The sequence below is a fragment of the Puma concolor genome, chromosome E4 (genome assembly GCF_028749965.1).
Source record: "Puma concolor isolate L17-30 chromosome E4, mPumCon1.1.hap2, whole genome shotgun sequence".
NCBI classification, from domain to species: domain Eukaryota; kingdom Metazoa; phylum Chordata; class Mammalia; order Carnivora; family Felidae; genus Puma; species Puma concolor.
Genome location: NC_141683.1, coordinates 69,394,015 through 69,413,725, shown reverse-complemented (window position 1 = coordinate 69,413,725; position 19,711 = coordinate 69,394,015). Strand labels below are relative to the sequence as shown.

At 53.1% G+C, this 19,711-nt stretch overlaps 1 protein-coding gene across 1 annotated transcript; it reads left to right on the top strand.

Annotated features, from left to right (window-relative positions):
* Nucleotides 1–222: 222 nt before the first annotated feature.
* Nucleotides 223–15,205, top strand: CNIH4 (cornichon family member 4). The gene is made up of 5 exons (XM_086693940.1): nucleotides 223–370; nucleotides 4,313–4,381; nucleotides 7,504–7,616; nucleotides 12,684–12,824; nucleotides 15,009–15,205. The coding sequence occupies exons 1-5, from the start codon at nucleotides 302–304 to the stop codon at nucleotides 15,034–15,036; spliced, it is 420 nt and encodes a 139-aa protein (XP_086550066.1). The 5' UTR covers nucleotides 223–301; the 3' UTR covers nucleotides 15,037–15,205.
* The last annotated feature ends 4,506 nt before the right edge of the window (nucleotides 15,206–19,711 follow it).

The window sequence follows — 19,711 nt, the reverse complement described above, 5'->3', positions numbered from 1 at the left end:
GTGGCCAAGTCGGGTGCCCGGGGGACGCAAGCGTTCTGTGAATGCTCGCTGGTTACTTCTGATCACCGTTTCCGGACCGGTCAGGATGAAGGTGGAACCCCGCCCTCGCCTCGCGTCCACGTCGGGGCTCGCGAACTACACTTCCCAGCCCGCGTCGGGACGGCGGCGGCGGACTACAAGTCCCGGCATGCCGCGGCGCCGGGACTACGCGCCCCAGCGGCCCCGGCGAGGGCCTATCAGGGGCGGGCGGGCGCGCCGGGCGCCGGGGCCGGTTTGACGGAAGGAGCGGCGGCGGAGGAGGATGGAGGCGGTGGTGTTCGTCTTCTCTCTCCTCGACTGTTGCGCGCTCATCTTCCTCTCGGTGTACTTCGTATCCTTGGCTGAGGCGGGCGGAGGCCGGCCGGGCCCGGCGCCCGAGGGACGGGGCTGAGGCGGGGCCGGGCAGGCGCGGGGGAGTGGGGGGCCCGGGCCCCGAGCGCGGAGCCGGGCGGGAGGCCGGCCCCGCTGCCGCTCGCGCAACCCCCCCCCCCCCCCCCCCCCCGCCCCGCCGTCCCCCTCGCCGCTGCCGCTGAGCCCTTCCCCTCCCCGCCCACCCTTGCCGGGGGCGCGCGGGCCGGCGGGCGTCCCCTCGGGTCGCCGCGGAGCCCTGCGGGGGCCGTGGAGGCAAGCGGGCGTCGTGCGGACCGGGCTTGCGGGGCCCCTGCGGCGGCCGCCTTGGCGTCGGTGCCCGGCCGCGCCCGCACTTTGTGGTCGTGTGCTGTCGTCACGCGGTTTTCGGGGCCCCTGCGTGGATGTGGGACCCGCACCCGCCCGCAGGGAGCGTCCAGCCCCGGGCCAGTCAGAGGTCCTTAAACAGCGGGGAAGAATCCGTGCCAGGCTGCCCCTTGTCCTTCCTCGGGGATCACGGGAGCTGCTTCCTTTGTCATGTTTTCCTTTTGCTTTTTGTTTTAATGTTTATTTCTTGAGAGAGCGAGCGGGGGGAGGGGCAGAGAGGGAGAGAGGGGACCCCAAGCGGGCTCCTTGCCGTCAGCGCAGAGCCCTACGGGGCCTCCACCCCACACAGCCCGTGAGATCGTGGCCTGAGCCACCATCGAGAGTCGGAAGCCCCCTCGGGTTGCTTTCTGAGCGAATCAAACTTTCTTTTCTCCAGAGCACCCTGGCTTGGGGATAGGCGTGGCGTGGGTTTTCGGTGTGACCTCGAACTTTGTTAGGGACAGGCAGCGTGATCTGCAGGGAATGGACACAGTTTGCAGTGAGGACCCCCGTGCTCAGCCAGAGGCTCGCTGTGCGCAGTGTTGCACCTGCCTCAGTCTGTTCTGGGTGAAGTGGGAAGTGTTTACTTCCCAGGAAGGGGCGTGTGTGTGTGTGTGTGTGTGTGTGTGTGTAGTGAGAACACACGTTCGGCACCCAGCACAGTGCCCGCCCCGTGGCCACTGGGCTCTGCCCCACCCCAGCCCAGTTCAGCTGCAGTTTTTTCTTTAACAGATGAATTCTAAGGAGAACTTCAGGTTGTTTGTTTTTGCTTTGAAGATTTTTATTTTTTATTAAAAAAAATTTTTTTTAATGTTTATTCAGACAGCATAAGTGGGGCGGGGGGGGGGGGGCAGGGAGAGGGAGACACAGAATCCAAAACAGGCTCCAGTCTCAAGCTGTCAGCACAGAGCCCGGCGCGGGGCTCGAACACACAAACTGAGCCGAAGTCAGGTGCTTGACGGACTGAGCCACCCCAGCACCCTCAAGATTTAATTTTTTTTTTTTTCAACGTTTTATTTTATTTTTGGGACAGAGAGAGACAGAGCATGAACGGGGGAGGGGCAGAGAGAGAGGGAGACACAGAATCGGAAACAGGCTCCAGGCTCCGAGCCATCAGCCCAGAGCCTGACGCGGGGCTCGAACTCACGGACCGCGAGATCGTGACCTGGCTGAAGTCGGACGCCTAACCGACTGCGCCACCCAGGCGCCCCAAGATTTTATTTTTAAGTAATGTCTACACCCAACAGGGGCTCAAATTCATGACCCCGGGCTCAAGAGTCACAGGCTCCACCGACTGAGCCAGCCAGGCACCCAAGAACCTCCAGTTTTATTAGGCTTGGTGAAATGACTGAAAGAGCAGAATTACTGGCCTAAATTTTGGTGACCTATGTCCCTCTTATGACATAAAGAACTGGGACTTAACAGAGAAATAAAACCTGGGTTTCTGCTTTTGATGTTTGGAAAGCTAGGCTCGATTTAAAATAGCCTTGGCTTCTAGCAAATTGTGTACAAAGGAAAGTGTTAGGTAGACATTAAGGTGCGTGTGGGGTGTGTTTCGCTGGGATTCAGCACGTTACTGGCATGTTGGATAGTTGCCTGAGCTTCCTTCTGGAGGTAGAGATGGTCAGGGTAGAAGTTCTGTAGGGATGGGAGTTTCCTGGACTTCGAACCCCGAAGAAAGCCTGTGCCGAAGGGGAGGGGTGGGTGTTCAGAGTCAGACAAGAGCAAAGGTGCAGAGACAGGCATGTTTATGGCATTCCTGGGTGATGGGGTCAAGGCATAGAGCATCTGGAGCACACGGTTGATTTTGGCCGGAGAAGGTCAAGGTTGGAAAGGCTGGATTAGATCAGACTTTGAAAGGTTTGCCTGTGAAGGTGGGGACAACTTGAGCTTTCACGTCTATCCTCGAGGCAGTAGGGAGCCATGGAATGTTCTTGACATTAACAAATGGTGTGTTAGGAAGATGAGTCTGTAGAGTGGGTTGGAAAGAGGAAAGACTGGAAGGTAAGAAACCATTGGGGAATGGGCCTGTGTGGGTTTGAAACAGGGTTCAAACCGTGGGCCGGTGGAAGGCAGGATTCTTGGGCACAGCGGGCCGGTGAAGGCTGCTTGTGGGGTGTGAGCACGAAGGCAGCGACGACCCCCCGGGGTTTGAGCCTGGACAAGTGATGCTTGTGTCGGCGACAGAAACGAAACCCGCGTGGACGTGGAACAATTTGTGGAGACGGTGACGAGTTTGACTTTCGTTGTGTTGAGGTGATGGGGGAATACCCGTACAGAAATGTTTAGAATTTGGGTGAGAACACTTACTTTCACTTGTGTTATTGGACATTTCCAAACATTACAGTAGAGAGCGTAGCGCGATCAACCCGTGTGTCTGTCGCCTGCCGACAGTGATCTTCAGCGTTTTGCTGTTTTCCTTTCTGCTTTGTCCCAGCTATTGGGGGGCAGGGGGTGGGGGTGGAGAATTTATTTGACAGTAGCTTCCAGGCCTTGTATCGTTCAGTTGAGGCCGTTTCCTTCTGTGTCTGTCCTCACACTTTTGTGAGTTTATACTCTATGCTAAAACTCGCTTTTTGCTTAATTCTACTAGAACGTGTGCTTACTGTGCAAAGTTTGTGAAAGAGAGAAAAATACTAGGAAAACAAATCCTCTATGAGGAGCCATAACCACTGCTCACCTGTGACCCCACTGTATCGACAGTGTGTGTCCTGTTTCCTTTCCGCACATCTTGAGTCTTCGAAGACGTTTTGTGGGTCTGTCGTAAATCAACACTGTTTTTCTATTCAGGTTTTTCACATTTAAGTTGTTTTTATAGGTCTTATTTTCCGATTCTTATGGTCATTTTCTTTTTTTTTTTTTTCAACGTTTTTTATTTATTTTTGGGACAGAGAGAGACAGAGCATGAACGGGGGAGGGGCAGAGAGAGAGGGAGACACAGAATCGGAAACAGGCTCCAGGCTCCAGGCTCCGAGCCATCAGCCCAGAGCCCGACGCGGGGCTCGAACTCACGGACCGCGAGATCGTGACCTGGCTGAAGTTGGACGCTTAACCGACTGCGCCACCCAGGCGCCCCGCTTACGGTCATTTTCACTTTAGAGGAACTCAGATTGGATGTTCTGGTATGGGTCGCTTGAGAATTGAGCATACTAAGATTCTTTTGTGAAAATAATTTGTTGAAGGAACATAAATGAGAAAATTGAGTTGTCTAATGAGTGAACTTTAAGGAAATAACTAAAATTTTTTCAAGGCAAATCTAATTCTGCACTACAGTTGGGTTTTTTTCCGAAACTTAAAAACACTTAGCTATAACAAAGAAAAAAGTCTTGTAGGGGCACCGGGGTGGCCCAGGTCATGATCTCACGGTTCACGAGTTCGAGCCCCACATCAGGCTCTGTGCTGACAGCTCGGAGCCTGGAGCCTGCTAAGGAGTCTGTGTCTCCCTCTCTGTCTCTGCCCCTCCCCTGCTGACGCTCTCTCGTGCGCGCGCTCTCTCAAAAACAATAAAACAAAAAGTTTAAAAAAAAAAAGTCTTGTAATTCCTTATCTTGATCCTCAGATAATTACATTGTCCGATTTAGAATGTGATTACATTAATGCTAGATCATGTTGCTCCAAATTAAACAAGGTAAGACATTTCCTTACTCGTTTTTTGTGTTTGAGGTTATTATAGATAACCAACATATGTATATTTGGTTTTGAAGTGCACGTTGTTTCCTACTCGTTGGAATGTTTGTAGAGCTACTGTGTTTCTGCAATATTTTAGATCGTGAAACTGTACTGGGAGACCCCACTTGAAATTTGTTGCTTTGCTCGGCTTCTACCTTGTCCTTGTGTCCGTAGGTACTTTAGGACGAAAAGGCTTGTTATGAGGATAATCGTTTTTGTCTTCTGTGTCGAAACCCGTCCTCCCTGCTCGTGTCTAAAAAGCCCAGTCTGTTTTGTTGCATAAAAGATGACCTTCTTTTCGTGGTTTGCTGAGAAATGGAATAAATTAGTTGATTTGTCTCGAGACCATTTTACCTTTAGTGCATGGTCAGAACTCTGTGTTGGCAAGGATGCTCTGAACCGCAGGGTTTGTCTGGATGTAGGGAAACCAGTTAGTCCTGATTCATTTTACGAGCTGAACAGACAGAAGACTTTCTGGATAAAAGTTCACGTCACAGCTCAGTAAATCCTGCGAGGTGCTCTCGGCTTCACCCGGAAGTCATTCCTGTGTGTTTTTTTCTCTTCTGCATCTGCTTCTATTTCTCTGGTCCATGAGGGAAAAATGTGACATTCAGACAATTAAAATTTCTGGCAAACTATATTCCTCCTCTTCTTTTTTTCTTTATTTTGAATTTTCCAGAATGTGGTTTCATACAGTGATAGACCTAGTCTTCGAAATAAAAGATTTTGTGTGTATTTATCTGCCAAACTGGAAGACTTTTTAAAAAAAATCGAGGCGTAATCAGCATTATATTACTTTCAGCCTTCTCATCTTTAGGGGAATGGTTATTTATTTTACCAGCTGGGTTGTATTTTTTTTTTAAATGATTATTTATTTTGAGGGAAAGAGCCTGTGCATGTGCACATGGGGGAGGGGCAGGGAGAGAGAGAATCCCAGGCAGGTCCATGCTCAGCACAGAGCCCGACACGGGGTTCCAGTCTCACAAGCTGTGAGATCATGACCTGAGCCGAAATCAAGAGTCCGGTGCCCAATGGACTGAGCCACCCGGGCGCCCCTTCCCTCTTTTTCTCTCTTCTCTTTCACCAGCTTTCACGCCCTGGATAATTCATCTGCTGGATTCTCTGCCCGTTCTTTTTTAAAAGTTTTGTCCCTTTGGGTTTTTTTCTGCCTTTTGGTCTTAAGATTCCTTCTGCTTCATCTTCTGATTTCCTACGGACACGCCATTTACGGCAAGGTTTGCATTTCTGAGACCTTGTTCCCTTGCTCAGGTGTGAGTGTCCTGGCTCTCTGAGAATCTCGATTAGAGTAGTTTTGAAATTGCCTTCTGCTTCCTACATTATATCTGCTTCCTCCACGCTCCTTTCCCTTTGTTTTCCCCTCGGGGGGGGGGCTTTCTCAATTCCTGGTACACGGCCGTCTATCCGTGCTTAGGGCGAGGCACTCACAGACTCACGGAGGCGCCAGGCCGTGGGCCAGGCTGTGGGCCGACGTGTAGACGGGCCGCCTCACCGCGGGGTCATCGGCGTCCCCCTGGACTCTTGCTGGGGCACCCGAAAGGGCAGCTGTTCACACGTGTTCTGTCGCGTGCCGTTCAGTTACTCCACGGGAGGACTTTCCGGGCCCCTGCCCAGTGCAGGTATTCAGAGAGCAAGTTAGGGGGAGGACACCTCGCTGAGGAGGGACGACCACGAAAACACAGGGCTTGGCCGAAAGGAAGGAAAGCAAGCAGAGGGAAGCGAAGTGTCGCTTCCTAAGACTCTTGCCCCTCGTTTGTGGCTGTAAAACAAAGTGACTGCTGCCCAAGGTAGGAAATCCAGTTTGGAAGCTACGCTGGGGGCTGGGGGCCGAGGGTGCGGCCGGTGGTAGCAGTAAAAGCGTTTCCAGCTCTGCGGGGGCCACGCCTGGTCTCCTTCCGGGCAGCGGCGTCCTGAGGTGCGAGGTGCAGGTGCGGGCATCCTCAGCCACGGTTTACAGATGCGAAAATCGTGGCTCCGAGAGGGAGAGCGACCTTTCCTGAGCCTGCGGAGCCAATCAGTAGGGGAGAGCAGGGATCCAGCTCCAGGTTTGCTTGACTTCTGCAGCTTACCCTTGTAAGCGTTGTGCTCAATCGGTCACACTTCAGAAACTCCATTTTGCGTCTTTAAAAGTTTGTTGATTGCCAGTTAGGTTTAAGGCCTAGCAAATCCCTTCTTTGTTTCCAAAAATAAAGGATCTAAAATGGAAATGCGAGAGACCTGGGCCCAGTGTGTTTGGACTTAGGCTATTTTATTCTGCCAACTAAGTAGCTTTGCGACCTTGGGCAAATTACTTAACCTCTCTGAGTTTTGCCTTTCTCCTTTCTGCAAGAGGCAGTTTGTGTCTGCCTGTTACTGTTACTGTTAACTTCCACGGAAAGGAAAGTCTCTATTCGCAGGGGAGGAGGATTACTGGTGGAAGGAGGGCCTGCTGCCACAGCTGTTGGCGCATGAGCAGTAGAGTACTCCGTGGTGGGCAGCACGCGTAGGTAAGGGCCCGGGTGCCGTGGGGCCACTAGGCTGGGATTCCCGGATCTGGGTCCGTTGTCATATTTGGTCAGCTCCTCGCTGTTACTGTGAGCTGTTAAAGTACGTGTGTGTGTGTGTGTGTGAGAGAAAGGGTGGGGGGGGAGAAAGGATTTCCCTCATGGTTCGGGAGATTGGAGAATGTTTACGATTGATATTCTGATTTGCAAGGCAGTGTATATTTGGATATAAACCACCCCGGTTAGAGTGAGGGGCTTTGGCACAGACCTCGGAATAGCAGGTAAATGATGCTCTGTTTTTTCCCCAGTTGTCATTCATACCCGCTTAGTGAATGAATCTGAACCTTTGCCGAGGATAAAACTTAATTGCAATTTAAGTGCATTATGTTTAAGCTGTGTGTGACGTGTTTGCACGGCGTGAGCATTGGCAGCGTATGCACATCTGGGTCATCCGAGTCTAAAAATAAATCTTGGAACACTAGCTTGTAAACGCTGCGTATCCACTGACTTAGCTTCAGATAACACGGACGTCCAGGAAGAACACAGCAGGGCGATGTAACGCCGTGTTCTTCCCTTGCAGTGGGTCATTCCCGAACTGATCGGCCACACCGTCGTCACCGTGTTAATGCTCATCTCATTGCACTGGTTCATCTTCCTTCTCAACCTGCCCGTTGCCACTTGGAATATATATCGGTGAGTATAGTTTAGTTTGTTTACTGATGCTTCGTGTCCTGGCATTTAAAGGAAAATTTAAAAAAATGTTTTAATGCTTTTTTTCTGCAATGAAATACGTGCCAGTCACGAAATAACTGACAGCCGAATGCCATGTGAAGTCAGCATAAATTCCTGTTTACTTTGGCAATAGCAGTTTGCATCGTCCAGTCTTAGAGTCAGAACACGAATTTACACGCACAAATTTTAACAATTTGTAATGTTCAGTTGCGATGTCTAAGGACGTGTGTGTTTTCCATAAGAATGGTCAATAGTCTAAGAATATCAGATTCTTGTTACTTATGTTATAGATTTTAATTAGAACATACTGGGAATGCTTCAGAGAGGATTTCACTTTAGTTTTTAATTTATCTTTGTACTCTAATTTTGTTTTATTTATTTTGACAGAGAGAGAGAGAGAGAGAGAGAGAGGGAGAGGGAGAGAATACCAAGCAGTCTCCACTCTGTCAGTGCCGAGCCCCACATGGGGCTCGATCTCACCAACTGTGAGATCAGGACCTGAGCTGAAATCAAGAGTCAGACGCGCTCAGCTGAGCTGCTCAGGCGCCCCGAGGATTTCACTTTAAAGCCTGCAGAGTAGATCACATCAGAATTCTAACTTAACGCATTCGGGAGGTGTTTCAGGCCCCGCTCGGTGGACACACCCTGGATGCGCTGTTATTGTCGTGGGGCAGTTATACGGGATGCATTTTCTTGTGAAGGTCTGTGGGGGGATGGGATTGCTTTTATTGTGCCTTGCTGCTCTGCTAGATTTTTAGGTTTTGGTTTTATTTTTATCTAGTTTTTTGAGGTGTCATCATTCATCATATTTTTACGTGTGAGTTTTTATTTTTATTTTTTAAAGTTGATTAATTTTTTAAAAGTTTGTTTATTTTTAGTAATCTCCATACCCACTGTGAGGCTCGAACTCAGGACCTTGAGATCATGAGTCACGTGCTTTTCTGATAGAGGCAGCCAGGAGTCCCATAAATGTGATTTTAAAGTGCAGTTAGAGGGGCGCTTGGGTGGCTCAGTGGGTTGGGCGTCTGACTTCAGCTCAGGTCATGATCTCGAGGTTTATGGATTCGAGCCCCACACTGGGCTCTGTCCTGACAGCTTGGAGCCTGGAGCCTGCTTTGGATTCTGTGTCTCCTGTCTCTCTCTGCTCCTCTCCTGCTCACATTCTGTCTCTCTCTCTCTCTCTCTCTCTCTCTCTCAGAAATAAACATTAAAAAACAGTAAATAAATAAATATGAAAAATAAAGTGTAGTTGGAATCAGAAGGATGGGGTACCGCCTGCTCAGAAGCGCATGTGACTCTTAAGGTCCTTAGTTCGAGTCCTGTGTTGGGTGTAGAGATTATTTAAATAAGACCTAAAGAAAAGAAGAAGGATAAAGAAAAGAATAAGGCAGGGTGGGAGGAGGTGATAGCACACAGAAGGCCGTGAGGAGGAGGAAGTGAGCAGATTTGGGGGATGAATTTAAAAAGATCGTGAGACTAGGACCTGAGCCACGGAAGGGATTTTAAATCTCTGGACCCCTTTTCCAGAGGGAAACCAATACTTTTTAAGTTTCTCAGTGTCCTTGCATGGTCATCCCAGAGTCCAGCACCCTGAGCTGAGCTCGGCCAGAGCACGGGCCCCTGCCCCAGTTGGCAAGGTGCCGTCCCACGCAGACTTTGAGCATGGCTCAGTATCTCTGTGATCAGGAACAGGAATTTGGGAGGGAGAGCCGGAATCCTGAGACTGTAGCTCAGTGACTTCCCGAGCCCGCACCGTCATTCGTCTGTGACAGCAGAGAGTGCCAGAGGAAGGGAGGCTGGCTCCATGCGGCCTCTTCGTGCGTGGTACCAAGTATGGTGGAAGGTTCTAGCGGGTTTACTGGGGGGGGGGGACAGAAAAGTTCCATAGATTCTGTTTCCCGTCATCACAAAGATCACAGTGACAGATTGGCTGGCTGTTCCCAAATTTACCTGCTACTTAAAAAGGTTTAAAAAAAAAAGTCAACAGACGGACCCTTTCCTCTTTGCAGACATCTGCACTTCCTGCTTTTGGGGGCGCAGACCTGTGTGAGACGGGCTCTGCCCGCAGGCCAAGAGGCAGACGCCGAGTGACTAAATAGGCAGCTGGCTTCAGTACGAGGCTGGCTGGGGCACCCGACGGGTGGCGGGGAGGCCTCGCGCTGGGACCTTCGCAGGAGGGGTGTCTGCGCAGAGCCTACACCCGGGAAGGTCTGACAGACAGGAGGGGGAAGGACTTCTCCAGGGTGTGCGGACAAGGGAGCGCTGGGGGGCTGGAGGCAGACGCACCAGGCGTAAGGGCCGCCAGGCTGCAGGCGCGGACGAGGGAGCCGGAACAGCTGCTGATGCGGTCAGGGCACGCCACCCAGAACCACGCGCACCGGCCCACGGAGCCCGTGTATCAGCACGCGCGCTGGTGGCAGGACGTTCACCCACTGCGGGTTCTCTGTTCAGGATCTTTCTAGTATGTTCGTACGTGTAAGCAGCCGGCACCAGTCTGTTCTAGAACATGCTCCTCACCCCAGAAGGAAGCCCTATACCCATTAGCAGTCTCTCCTCCCCTCCCCTCCACTACCCTTCCCCTCCCCCTCCCCCTCCCCTCTTCTCCCCTCCCCTCCCCTCCCCTGGCCCCGAGCAATCAGTTTACCTTCTGTCTCATAAGATAACCTATTCTGTGCAGACCTGTCAGACAGGAGAGATCAATATGTGCTCTTTTGTGACTGGTTTTGTCACTCGGCACCGTTTTCCAGGCTCATCCGTGTGGCGGGTGCTGTGTTCATTCCCTTTAGTTGCCGAATCCTGTTCCACTGTGTGGACAGCCTGCGTCTTGTTTATGCAGCAAGTGGGCATTTCCGTTGCTCGTACTTTCCGGCTGTTACGAACAATTGCCCTGTGAACATTCGCGTGCGTGTTTTTGTGCGGACACACGTTTTCTTTTCCTAGGAGTGGGTTTGCTGGCTCATGTGGTAACTTTACATTGAACTTTTTGAGGAGCTGCCTGGGGTTCAAAAGCAGCCGCACCATTTTGCGTTCCCATCAGCTGTGTGTGCGGGTTCCTGTCTCTCCACATCCTCGCCAACACCTCTTGTTGTGTGTCTGTCTTTTTTTTAATTTAAGTAACGTCTACCCCCGCGGTCGTGACCGCCAGATCGTGGATCGCACGCCCTTCCGACTGAGCCCGCCCGGCGCCCCTGTGACTTTTCGTTTGAGCCATCCCATTGGGCGTGGTGTTTCGCTGTGGTTCTGACCCCATTTCTCTGGTGACTAACGACCTGGGTACCTTCGAATGTGCTTCGTAGCCATTTGTGCATCTTGTTCGCTCTGTATGCTTTTGAGCAGCTAAGCTGATGAAGGAAGTGGTCTTTGGGAAGATTTCCCGGGAACATCGGGTGGTAAGGACCGGCTGGTGGGGAAGAGCCAGGAGGCAGGGGTGGGACCGGAGGGCCGGGGCAGGGCTGTGACGCGGACGTGCAGAGGACACCCCCGTGTGAGCGGGACTCGGAGGGGAGGGCGGACGGAGAAGGAGTCTGACCGCCTGTCGGTGACAGATGAGGGCCGGGGCAGTCAGGACCTGCGGGAGAGGGCTCTGAGACGGAGCGGAGTCGCTCGGCTCTCGGTTACTCAGGGGCGGCAGGATTGGGGGAGTGGGGGGGGGGGGGGTTAAGTTTGTGGAACTCGGGGGCATTTGCATCTCACGGACGTCCATGTGAGAACTGCGTGTGGTAGGAAGGGACCGGCACGTGCGAGGTTAGGGCACGTACTTGCACATGTAGTCCCGAGGGGTGTTGAAGCGGGTGGACGCTCCCCGAGTAAGCCGGCTCCTCGGCTGTAAAGGGGGTCGTGTGGGGGAGCACCTGGTGCACGCGCAGTGATGGGAAGGAAGTGGGAAAGCCTGAGGGCTTCCCCGGCGTGTTAAACCAGGGCCTTCAGACTTTTTTAAAAAGTTGGGAGTCCCTCCCGAGTCTGGGAACATTGGGTTGAACTGGTCTGGCGTCGGAACGCAGAGCGGACTCGCGGTGCCCTCCCTTGCTTTGGCTTGTGGCCCTTGCTCCCGTCCCCACAACTGCTGCGCCTCCACCGCTCCGCAGAGGGCATTTCTGACTTGTCGGGATATGATCGCTTAATAATACCGTGCACTCAGCCTGCGTTTTTAACAGTTCCATAAAGTTAGACGTTATGTGCCGTGTCTGAACTATTTACTGTCTGAACTGAAGAGGGGTTTTGTTTTATCGGGGTAGCACTTACTCTAGATCATTTCCCTTCTGTCTCCTCTAAATGGGGTCTGTAAACCGGCACCATTCACAGACCGTGCGGATGGAGGCGTGTCATCCTCGGATCAGGAGCCTCCCTCCTTTGTGACATGGGAATAACTGAGACTACTCCTCCCCGTAAAGGTGTTGTGGGACGAATTGTATTAATTATTTTAGAACTTTCTAGATAAACAAGTTTCTAAGAACTTGATAAAATTGGTTTGGTTTTGGAGTCCCCTTCGCTGTGTCTGCTGGAAAACGGCTGTAGGTATGACCGGTTTAGAAGTTTTCTACAGGTGGGTAAAAGGGTCTCAAAGCATAAAATACCCTTCTCTAGAGTGTTACCAGATTTGTTTAGAGGGCCGAAAATTAACAAGCGTTGTATCTTTCAGAGGAAAACCACATGGTGGCCAATGACATCATCATACTCAGTCCGTCCGTGTCTGGTCTGAATTTTAGGTTGCTGTGATTGGTCACTTTTATTTTTTTATGTTTTTGAGAGAGCGCGAGAGAGAGCGAGCACGCACGAGCAGGGGAGAGGCAGGGAGAGAGAGGGAGACACAGAATTCAAAGCAGGCTCCGGGTTCTGAGCTGTCAGCACAGGGCCTGACGTGGGGCTTGAACTCATGAACTGCGAGATCATGGCCTGAGCTGCAGCTTAACCAAGTGAGCCACCCAGGCGCCCCTGTGATTGGTCACTTTTAAAGGCTGGTTGTTGTTGGCTACTTACTTTGAATATTTGTGCTGATGATTGGATTTCCTTTTATCGCGTGTGCATCAGGTTCATTATGGTGCCGAGTGGTAACATGGGCGTGTTCGACCCGACAGAGATCCACAATCGGGGTCAGCTGAAGTCGCACATGAAGGAAGCCATGATCAAGCTTGGTTTCCACTTGCTCTGTTTTTTCATGTATCTTTACAGGTGAGTTCACGGCCCCCTGGCGTTGCCCTGCACGGACGTCTGCTCGCGGTGGGGGGCTGTGGGTTCTGCGGTAATGCTGCGGAGCCTTGGGGGACCCTGTGGAATTCTCCCGGCCTAGACTTGTGTGTCATCAGATCAGCGATCTGTGTGACCTGCCGTAGGTACTCGGGATGTTAGTTGCTCCGTGGCTGCGGAGGCTGTCCCCGGCTCCCAGGGACCGGCCGCCTCGGGTCTCTGGGGGATGTGGTGAGGACGTAGGTGTGCGCTGCCTCGCCACGTGCCAGGCAGCCTGTCCCCGTAAAACCGCGTCCGCCTTCCAGTTGTAGCGGATGGGGAGTGACGGGTACCAGCGAGGACTGGCCCCCAGACGCGGGAAGCCTCGTGCGGTCCTGTCTGAACCTTAAATTGTGTTTTAGGGAGAAACATGCCACCTTTTCCCTTATCTGTCGCCAGGCCAAGGAGTCGAGCAAAGAAGAGAAAAAAATTGTGTGTATGATTCGATTAAACCTTTAGGAGACTAGAAGTCAGCCTTAACCTTTCTTATGCAGGCTTAACGAGATCATTCCTATTTTTCTTCCCAGGTAAACTTTAATTTTTCACACAGGCATGAGGACTGTTAGAAAGAACTTGTGTTGGCCTAAATTTTTGTCACTCAGAGGGTTCCGATATTTAGAAACTGCACAGGGATGGCAGGTTTTTTCTTTAAGTTCACTTTGAGAGACTGAGCGCGAGCAGGGGAGGGGTAGAGAGCATCCCCAGCAGGGTCCGTGCTGCCGGCACAGAGCCTGACGTGGGGCTCGAACCCGTGAACCAGGAGATCATGACATGAGCCAAAATTAAGACTCAGATGCTGAATAGACTGAGCCACCCAGGCGCCCCTTTAATAATTTATTTTTAACGTTTACTTATTTTTGAGAGAGCCAGCGTGTGAGCAAGGGAGGGGCAGAGAGAGGGGGGCAGAGGCCGACAGCACAGAGCCTGACGTGGGGCTCGAACTCATCAACCATGAAATCGTGACCTGAGCCGAAGTCAGATGCTCAACCGACTGAGTCCCCCAGGTGCCCCTTGTCAGGTTTCTAACGCGGGGATTTCACACGGCTTCTGTCTGGAATCGCCTGCCGCGTGGGGGACACTCACATCCGTCCGTGTTTCTTACACAGAATGAAAGGGAGAAATGCCTGTATTCTTCAGATAGTGATGGGGTCGATGCTCTTGGTGTTCTGCTTGGGTGCTGGGCTCGTGCAGTCTGGGGGCGACCGCTTACCGTGTGACCCAGGGCTGCTTCTTAACCTCTCTATGCCTCAGTTTCTTTGTCTGAAAATGGGACGGTATCTAATGCCTGCCTCGTTGGATTATGATCCGGACTAAATGAGATAACGCATGTAAAGCATGTAGGTTTGTGTTGACTGGCGGTAAACTCTCAGAATCTTTCACGGGGATTAGCCGCTCCCGTGAATCTGTGCTGCACGTGGGCTGCACTTGGTTTGGTTAAATTTGGGCAACGAATCACTGCATTAGCAACGTGTAAGGGGATTTCTGTGAAGTCTGGTCATCTAAGCAGGGAAAGAAAATGATGGTAGTTTCGTTGCTGCTGTTAACTGTGGTGGTTTTAGCAGAGTGTTTACTGAGCGACCGCTGAGTGTCAGACGCCGTCAGGCTGGAACAGCCTGGAATCCCGCGTGGAAGCGAGGGTCCTGCCCGGTGCACTGGCGGGCTGCAGCTTGCATGTGCAGAGAATTAAAGTCTTGGTTGGTTTTCTGTGTTTGCTCCAAACTGTAGCCCAACGTTGGTTTCAGGTTGTACTCCCACGCCCACCCCAGTTATTTTTTTCTAAATGAAAAAAATTAAGGCTTTGAGAGGCCCTAATTACACGTTTTTTTCAAGTTTATTTAGAGAGAGCGCAAGCACGGGCAGGGGAGGGGAAGAGGAGGAGAGAGAGAATCCTAAGCAGGCTCGCACTGTCGGCACAGAGCCCCACTCGGGGCTCGATCTCACGACCTGAGCTGAAATCAAGAGTCAGAAGCTCAGCTGACTGAGCTCCCCAGGCGCCCCTGGACATTCTTTCTTTTACGTGTAAACGATGGTCTGTTCCTTGCTGAGCCTCAGACGGCAGCGTGGCCGGACCGGGCTGTGCAGGAACGCCGCTGAGGAGACGTCGGTAACACCGATCTCTTCTCCCCGCAGTATGATCTTGGCTCTGATAAACGACTGAGGCTGCGGGCGCCGCGTCCGGAGCCGGCCCACACCACCGTGCGTCGTCGGGGAGCCAGAGACCACGTGGATCATCCTGAGAACCGTGACCATAGCAGTATATTTTTTCCTCTTTGAACAAAATAAAATATTTTTGCTGTATTTTTACCATATAAAGTATTTAAAAAACACGAATTGAGTTCTTGTAGATTTCTGGTTCTCCACGTCAGCCTGAACCCCAACGTGTGGTTTTCATCGTCTGTATGTCGAGGACTGGCATTTGTACGTAGTGACGGCACGGCCGCCCCAGCCTTGCCCGCTGCAGAAACACAGGGAAACCTGTGGACAGCAGAAAAGGCAGAGTGCAGAGCGCCGCTGGCCACCCAGGCAGAGGAGGAAAGTGTTGCCCTTTGGCCTCTGTCGAGGCAGCTTCGCTACGTTCAGTGTGGTTTAAAGGTTTATGGGACTGTTGGCTGAGTTTTCTCACAAGAACGTTAACAGAAAGTGACATTTCAAAAAATACGTATTTCTTTGCAGAATCTGTGAAACCTTATAAGCCATTTGCCCAGGTACAGTGTAATTCCCGCTTCTAGAAAGGAAAATAAATCAAAAAAGCAAAATATTATCAAGCATTTTCATTTAAAGCCATGGCCTCCAAACTCCGCCTCAAACCCATTCGACCGCACTGGCTCCAGCCGGGTCTTGCTTTCGTGTTCTAGCCGATCCCGCTGCATTTGGTTCCCGGGGTTAATGGGTTTGGGGCAGTGATTTGGTACAAGATGCTCATCAGATTAGAGCAGGAACGGCGGGTCATCGAGGGACCTTGGAGCCCGTCACCGCTCTGCCTGGGGCCCCGCTACCGCGCCGATGACCAATGCGTGATGTGGGAGACCTGGACGAGCCGCCCCTGCGGTTGGTGGGAGCCCTGGGGAGCACTCACCTCTCCGGCTCCGCTGGGTGAAGTGAGCCAGGCCATTTCTGTCATTCCTGTCTGGCACCCTAACGCCACTCTCTGAAGCTCTGGCCGTGGCAGAGCCCGAGGGGTAAACCCTCTACGTGGCGTCCGCAGTTGACAGGTGAGGAGAGGTGCTCTGCCGGCCTCACGGGCCCTGACAGGCTCTCCCTGCGAGTATTTGTGTCTGTGCCGGCAAAGAGCCGAGAACCTGTGACCGAAAAGGTACTTTTCTTACCTTTTCCTCTGGAGGCACCTGGCTGTTTGAGAAGAAACCTGGTTCTCTGCCTTCCTCTCTCATCTCCCGTGGCTCTTGGTGTCCCCTCGAGCTCTGAAAGCGGTGAAGCTGCGGGAGAGCACGGGCCCTCAGAGCCCAGAGACGACGGGACACCCTGGGAAGCTGGCAGGTGCTGGGGGCTGTGGCCAGAGTGGGTTCCTTTCTCCCACGAGCCTTCGGAGCCAGGCAGGAGACCGTGCGCCCTTCCTCCTGACACGCTCGCCGTGGCTACAACTGCACAGCCGCCCGTCTTGTGTGGCTTGCGTGCGGCAGGGCCGGCGGTGACCAGCGTGGGCGTGTATTTTTAGGGGGGTCTTCCCCAGGTGACGGCGAGGGGCAAGCACCGGCTCTCAAAGCTGGGCGACGTGCTCAGGTCCGTCACCTGTGTTCCCTGGAGGGGACCCACGTCGCCGCTGCTAGAGGTGACCTCGGAGCCCCGAGGTTGGCCGAGGCCACTCCTTCCCCGCCCGTTGGCCAAGGCATAGACCCGGGGCCCCCGCTGATTGCCGAGGAAGCCAGACCGGATGTAGCTGGGGCCCCCGGCGAGAGAACACACGTGCACCCCCGTGCGTCCTCGCTCTCCAGGTGCTCTTCCAGCAGGAAGGCCCGATGGAGCGGTGCCACCCGGCCCCACTGGGTTCGAGGCCGGATCGGAGGCCGTGAAACCCGAAGCCGGGGTGGCGGAGTGTGCCGGGCCGGGCGTGACGGTCCCCAAACGTGAGTAACGCTGTCCTGGTTGTGCAGGAACTGGCAACGAGCTGGAGGAGGGGTCTGAAGCCCTGTGGGCACCGCCTAGGCACCCACCACCGGCCACGTGTACTTTGGACCAAGAGTTTGCTGCGTGGCTAACAGACGGACACGTTCTGGCGAGGCGATGCTCATTCAGCTAGGCCGTTCTGGCTTCCGGGGCAGAGCCTTGTGGTTTTTGGCTATAATTTCTGTGAAAATTCCGAAGGTGGCAAGTAATCAACTTGTTTTTAATTAAATCTGTATTCTCTTTGGTTGGCCCTGACTGATCTGAATTCCCAGATGAGGGTCACCCAAAGCTGAAGGGCAGTGGGAACTGCGGCCGTCCCGTCCAGACTGCAGGGGTCTCAGAGGTAACTCGGTTCTGAGTCAGCTGCTCTTTCAATTCCTTGACAAAGGCTGCTTCCCCGGCACCTTTCCCAGGAGGGTCACTTTGACAACTGCTCCAGGTCCCACTCCCCGAGGGCCCTGGCGGGACCTGACCTTGGCTCCCCGGTGAGCCCCTCCACGTTCACTGAAATCGATAATCTGTCAGTGACAGTGTGACAGAGTTGAGGCGGAGGAGGAACGGATCTCCTTTGACAGCTGATCCCACGTTTATTTCGCAGACTGGATGCACGTGGGGGGAGCGCCGTGCCTGGCGGGCCCATCAAAAGGGACGTGTCCGGCTGTCCGTCCATCCTCCCCGTCAGGATTCGTGTGGCCGCACGGGAACATGCTGACTTTTGAAGGCAGTGAAGGGACTGGTTAATGGTATTTGGTAATTTTGTATCGTATTGGCTACAGTAATTGGTCATGGGTATTCTTGTTTTATGCGTAATCTGCTCCCTCCCCCTACGGTTCTGAAGTCAGATGGTTTTGAATATGAGACGTCATTACATCTGTGCTATTTTGGCCACATCTCTGTAGGATAAGGGTCCTGAAAACACACGACCACGGTACCGATATCCTACATAAATGCGATCTCTTGGTCCGAAGTATCTGGTTGGTGCTCACATGTCCCCCATTGGCTCACAAGCGTTTCCGTTGGTGTGTTCACGCTTGCATGGATCCAAACCAGATTTACACATCTCCTCCAGTTAATGTCTCCTCCTCCGCTAGGTTCCCTCTGGTTTTCCGGCAGTCTGTTGGAAGAAGCTGGGTCGTCTGACCCAGGTCAGGTCAGCTCAGGTCGTGTGTTGTGCAGAAGCTCCATCTTCCGGATTTTGCTGACTGCATCGTCTGTGCTGACTTTTCAGCCCGTCTTCAAGCACAGTTTGCTGAGCGACTCTGCACACGCCCCGTGTTACGGAGCCGAGCGCCCAACACCGTTAGCTGTGCCTGCAGGTCAGGGGGCACGAAGTAACTTGTGTAAATCACCACACGTCCAGTGATCGGATTTAGAGTCAGGTCTGAAGATTCCAGAACCCATGATTTGAACCACTACGCTATAAATTTATGCACTCTGAAGACGCGCAAACTTACTGTGGGGGCTCTCCTCTATGAAACTTCCCGCGTGTTTTATGGACCACTTATGTGGAGAGAAGTCGCTTGATAGACTTTCGAGACTGTCATTTTCTTCTCTGAGCTGCGCAGTCAGCCAGAACCAGCGGGCCCTTCCAATCTTCGCCGACCTTTGCCAAGTTTGAATGGTTTTGAGTCCAGGGTAAGTGGCTACCCACGGACCAAGGGAGTTTGTCCTTGGCGGTGCTTAAGCACGCGTGCTCGGAGGCACCCGGCTCAGAGGCCCCGCGCCTGCAGACCGGTCCATTTGAGCCCATTCGTCTCATCCGTAAACCAGGCACTGGAGTCCGTGCCCCGTGAAGCCACCGGAGAACGAAAGAAAAGCACGGGAAGCAGCCGGACGGCGGCCCGAGTGCCCGCCGCGTGGGGACCTCCCTCCTCGGCCAGACAGATGCGTGGAGCCGCGGCTGGTCCCTGTCCATCCCCTCCCCGCTCGGGCTCCTGCTTCCTGGCCTCGCTGCCAAGGTCACAAGCGCGGGCTCTGCACCAGCATGGAGCACCAGCTGAACGAATGTGTTCCCAAATGGGACTCGCAGTCTGGAAGCCGAACCGCTTACATGGTCCCGGGTTTAGAAGAGCAGACGGTGGAATCACAGGGGGATTTGAACCCCAGACCCGCCACCCCTTAGTCACGTTCGCCTCGTGAGGCCGGGCTAGATAACCGGCACAAAGGGACTCTGTCGCTCACAGGGACTGCATAACACGCACACCGAGCACGCCTGGCACCTGACAGACGTCCCGAGGCCCCGCACGTGTGCCAGGAGGGAGAGCAGGGACAGAAGTGAAAGCAGGCATACCTGCTCAGGGAGTGGGGAGGTCTCTGTGGATAAGGAGACGACTGAGGCTTGCTGGAACGTTCTTTGCATGCCAGCCCACGAATGGGGGACAAAGCTCACCGAAACACACCTGCCTGCCTGAGAAAGGCTCGGGCACCTTCACCTAAAGCTTGTTTTCCTTTGCAAACCGTAGCTTTAAGAGCCAGAAGACAGGGTGCCTGGGGGGGCTCGGTCGGGACTCTTAGGCTCAGGTCATGATCTCACGGTTTGTGGGTTCGAGCCCCGTGTCAGGCTCTGTGGTGACGGTGCGGAGTCTGCTTGGGATTCTCTCTCCCCCTCTCGCTGCCGCTCCTCCACGCATGCGTGCTCTCTCTCAAAATAAATACACTTAAAAAAAAAAAAATACAACTTCCACACTTAGATTCGTGAAGGCTGGAAAATT

Coding starts and splice junctions, on each gene's coding strand:
- CNIH4 (XM_086693940.1), top strand. CDS start 302: ATGGAGGCGGTGGTGTTCGTCTTCTCTCTCCTCGACTGTTGCGCGCTC. Junction 4,382..7,503: donor GTTGCTCCAAATTAAACAAG/GTAAGACATTTC, acceptor CTTCCCTTGCAG/TGGGTCATTCCCGAACTGAT. Junction 12,825..15,008: donor TTTTTCATGTATCTTTACAG/GTGAGTTCACGG, acceptor TTCTCCCCGCAG/TATGATCTTGGCTCTGATAA.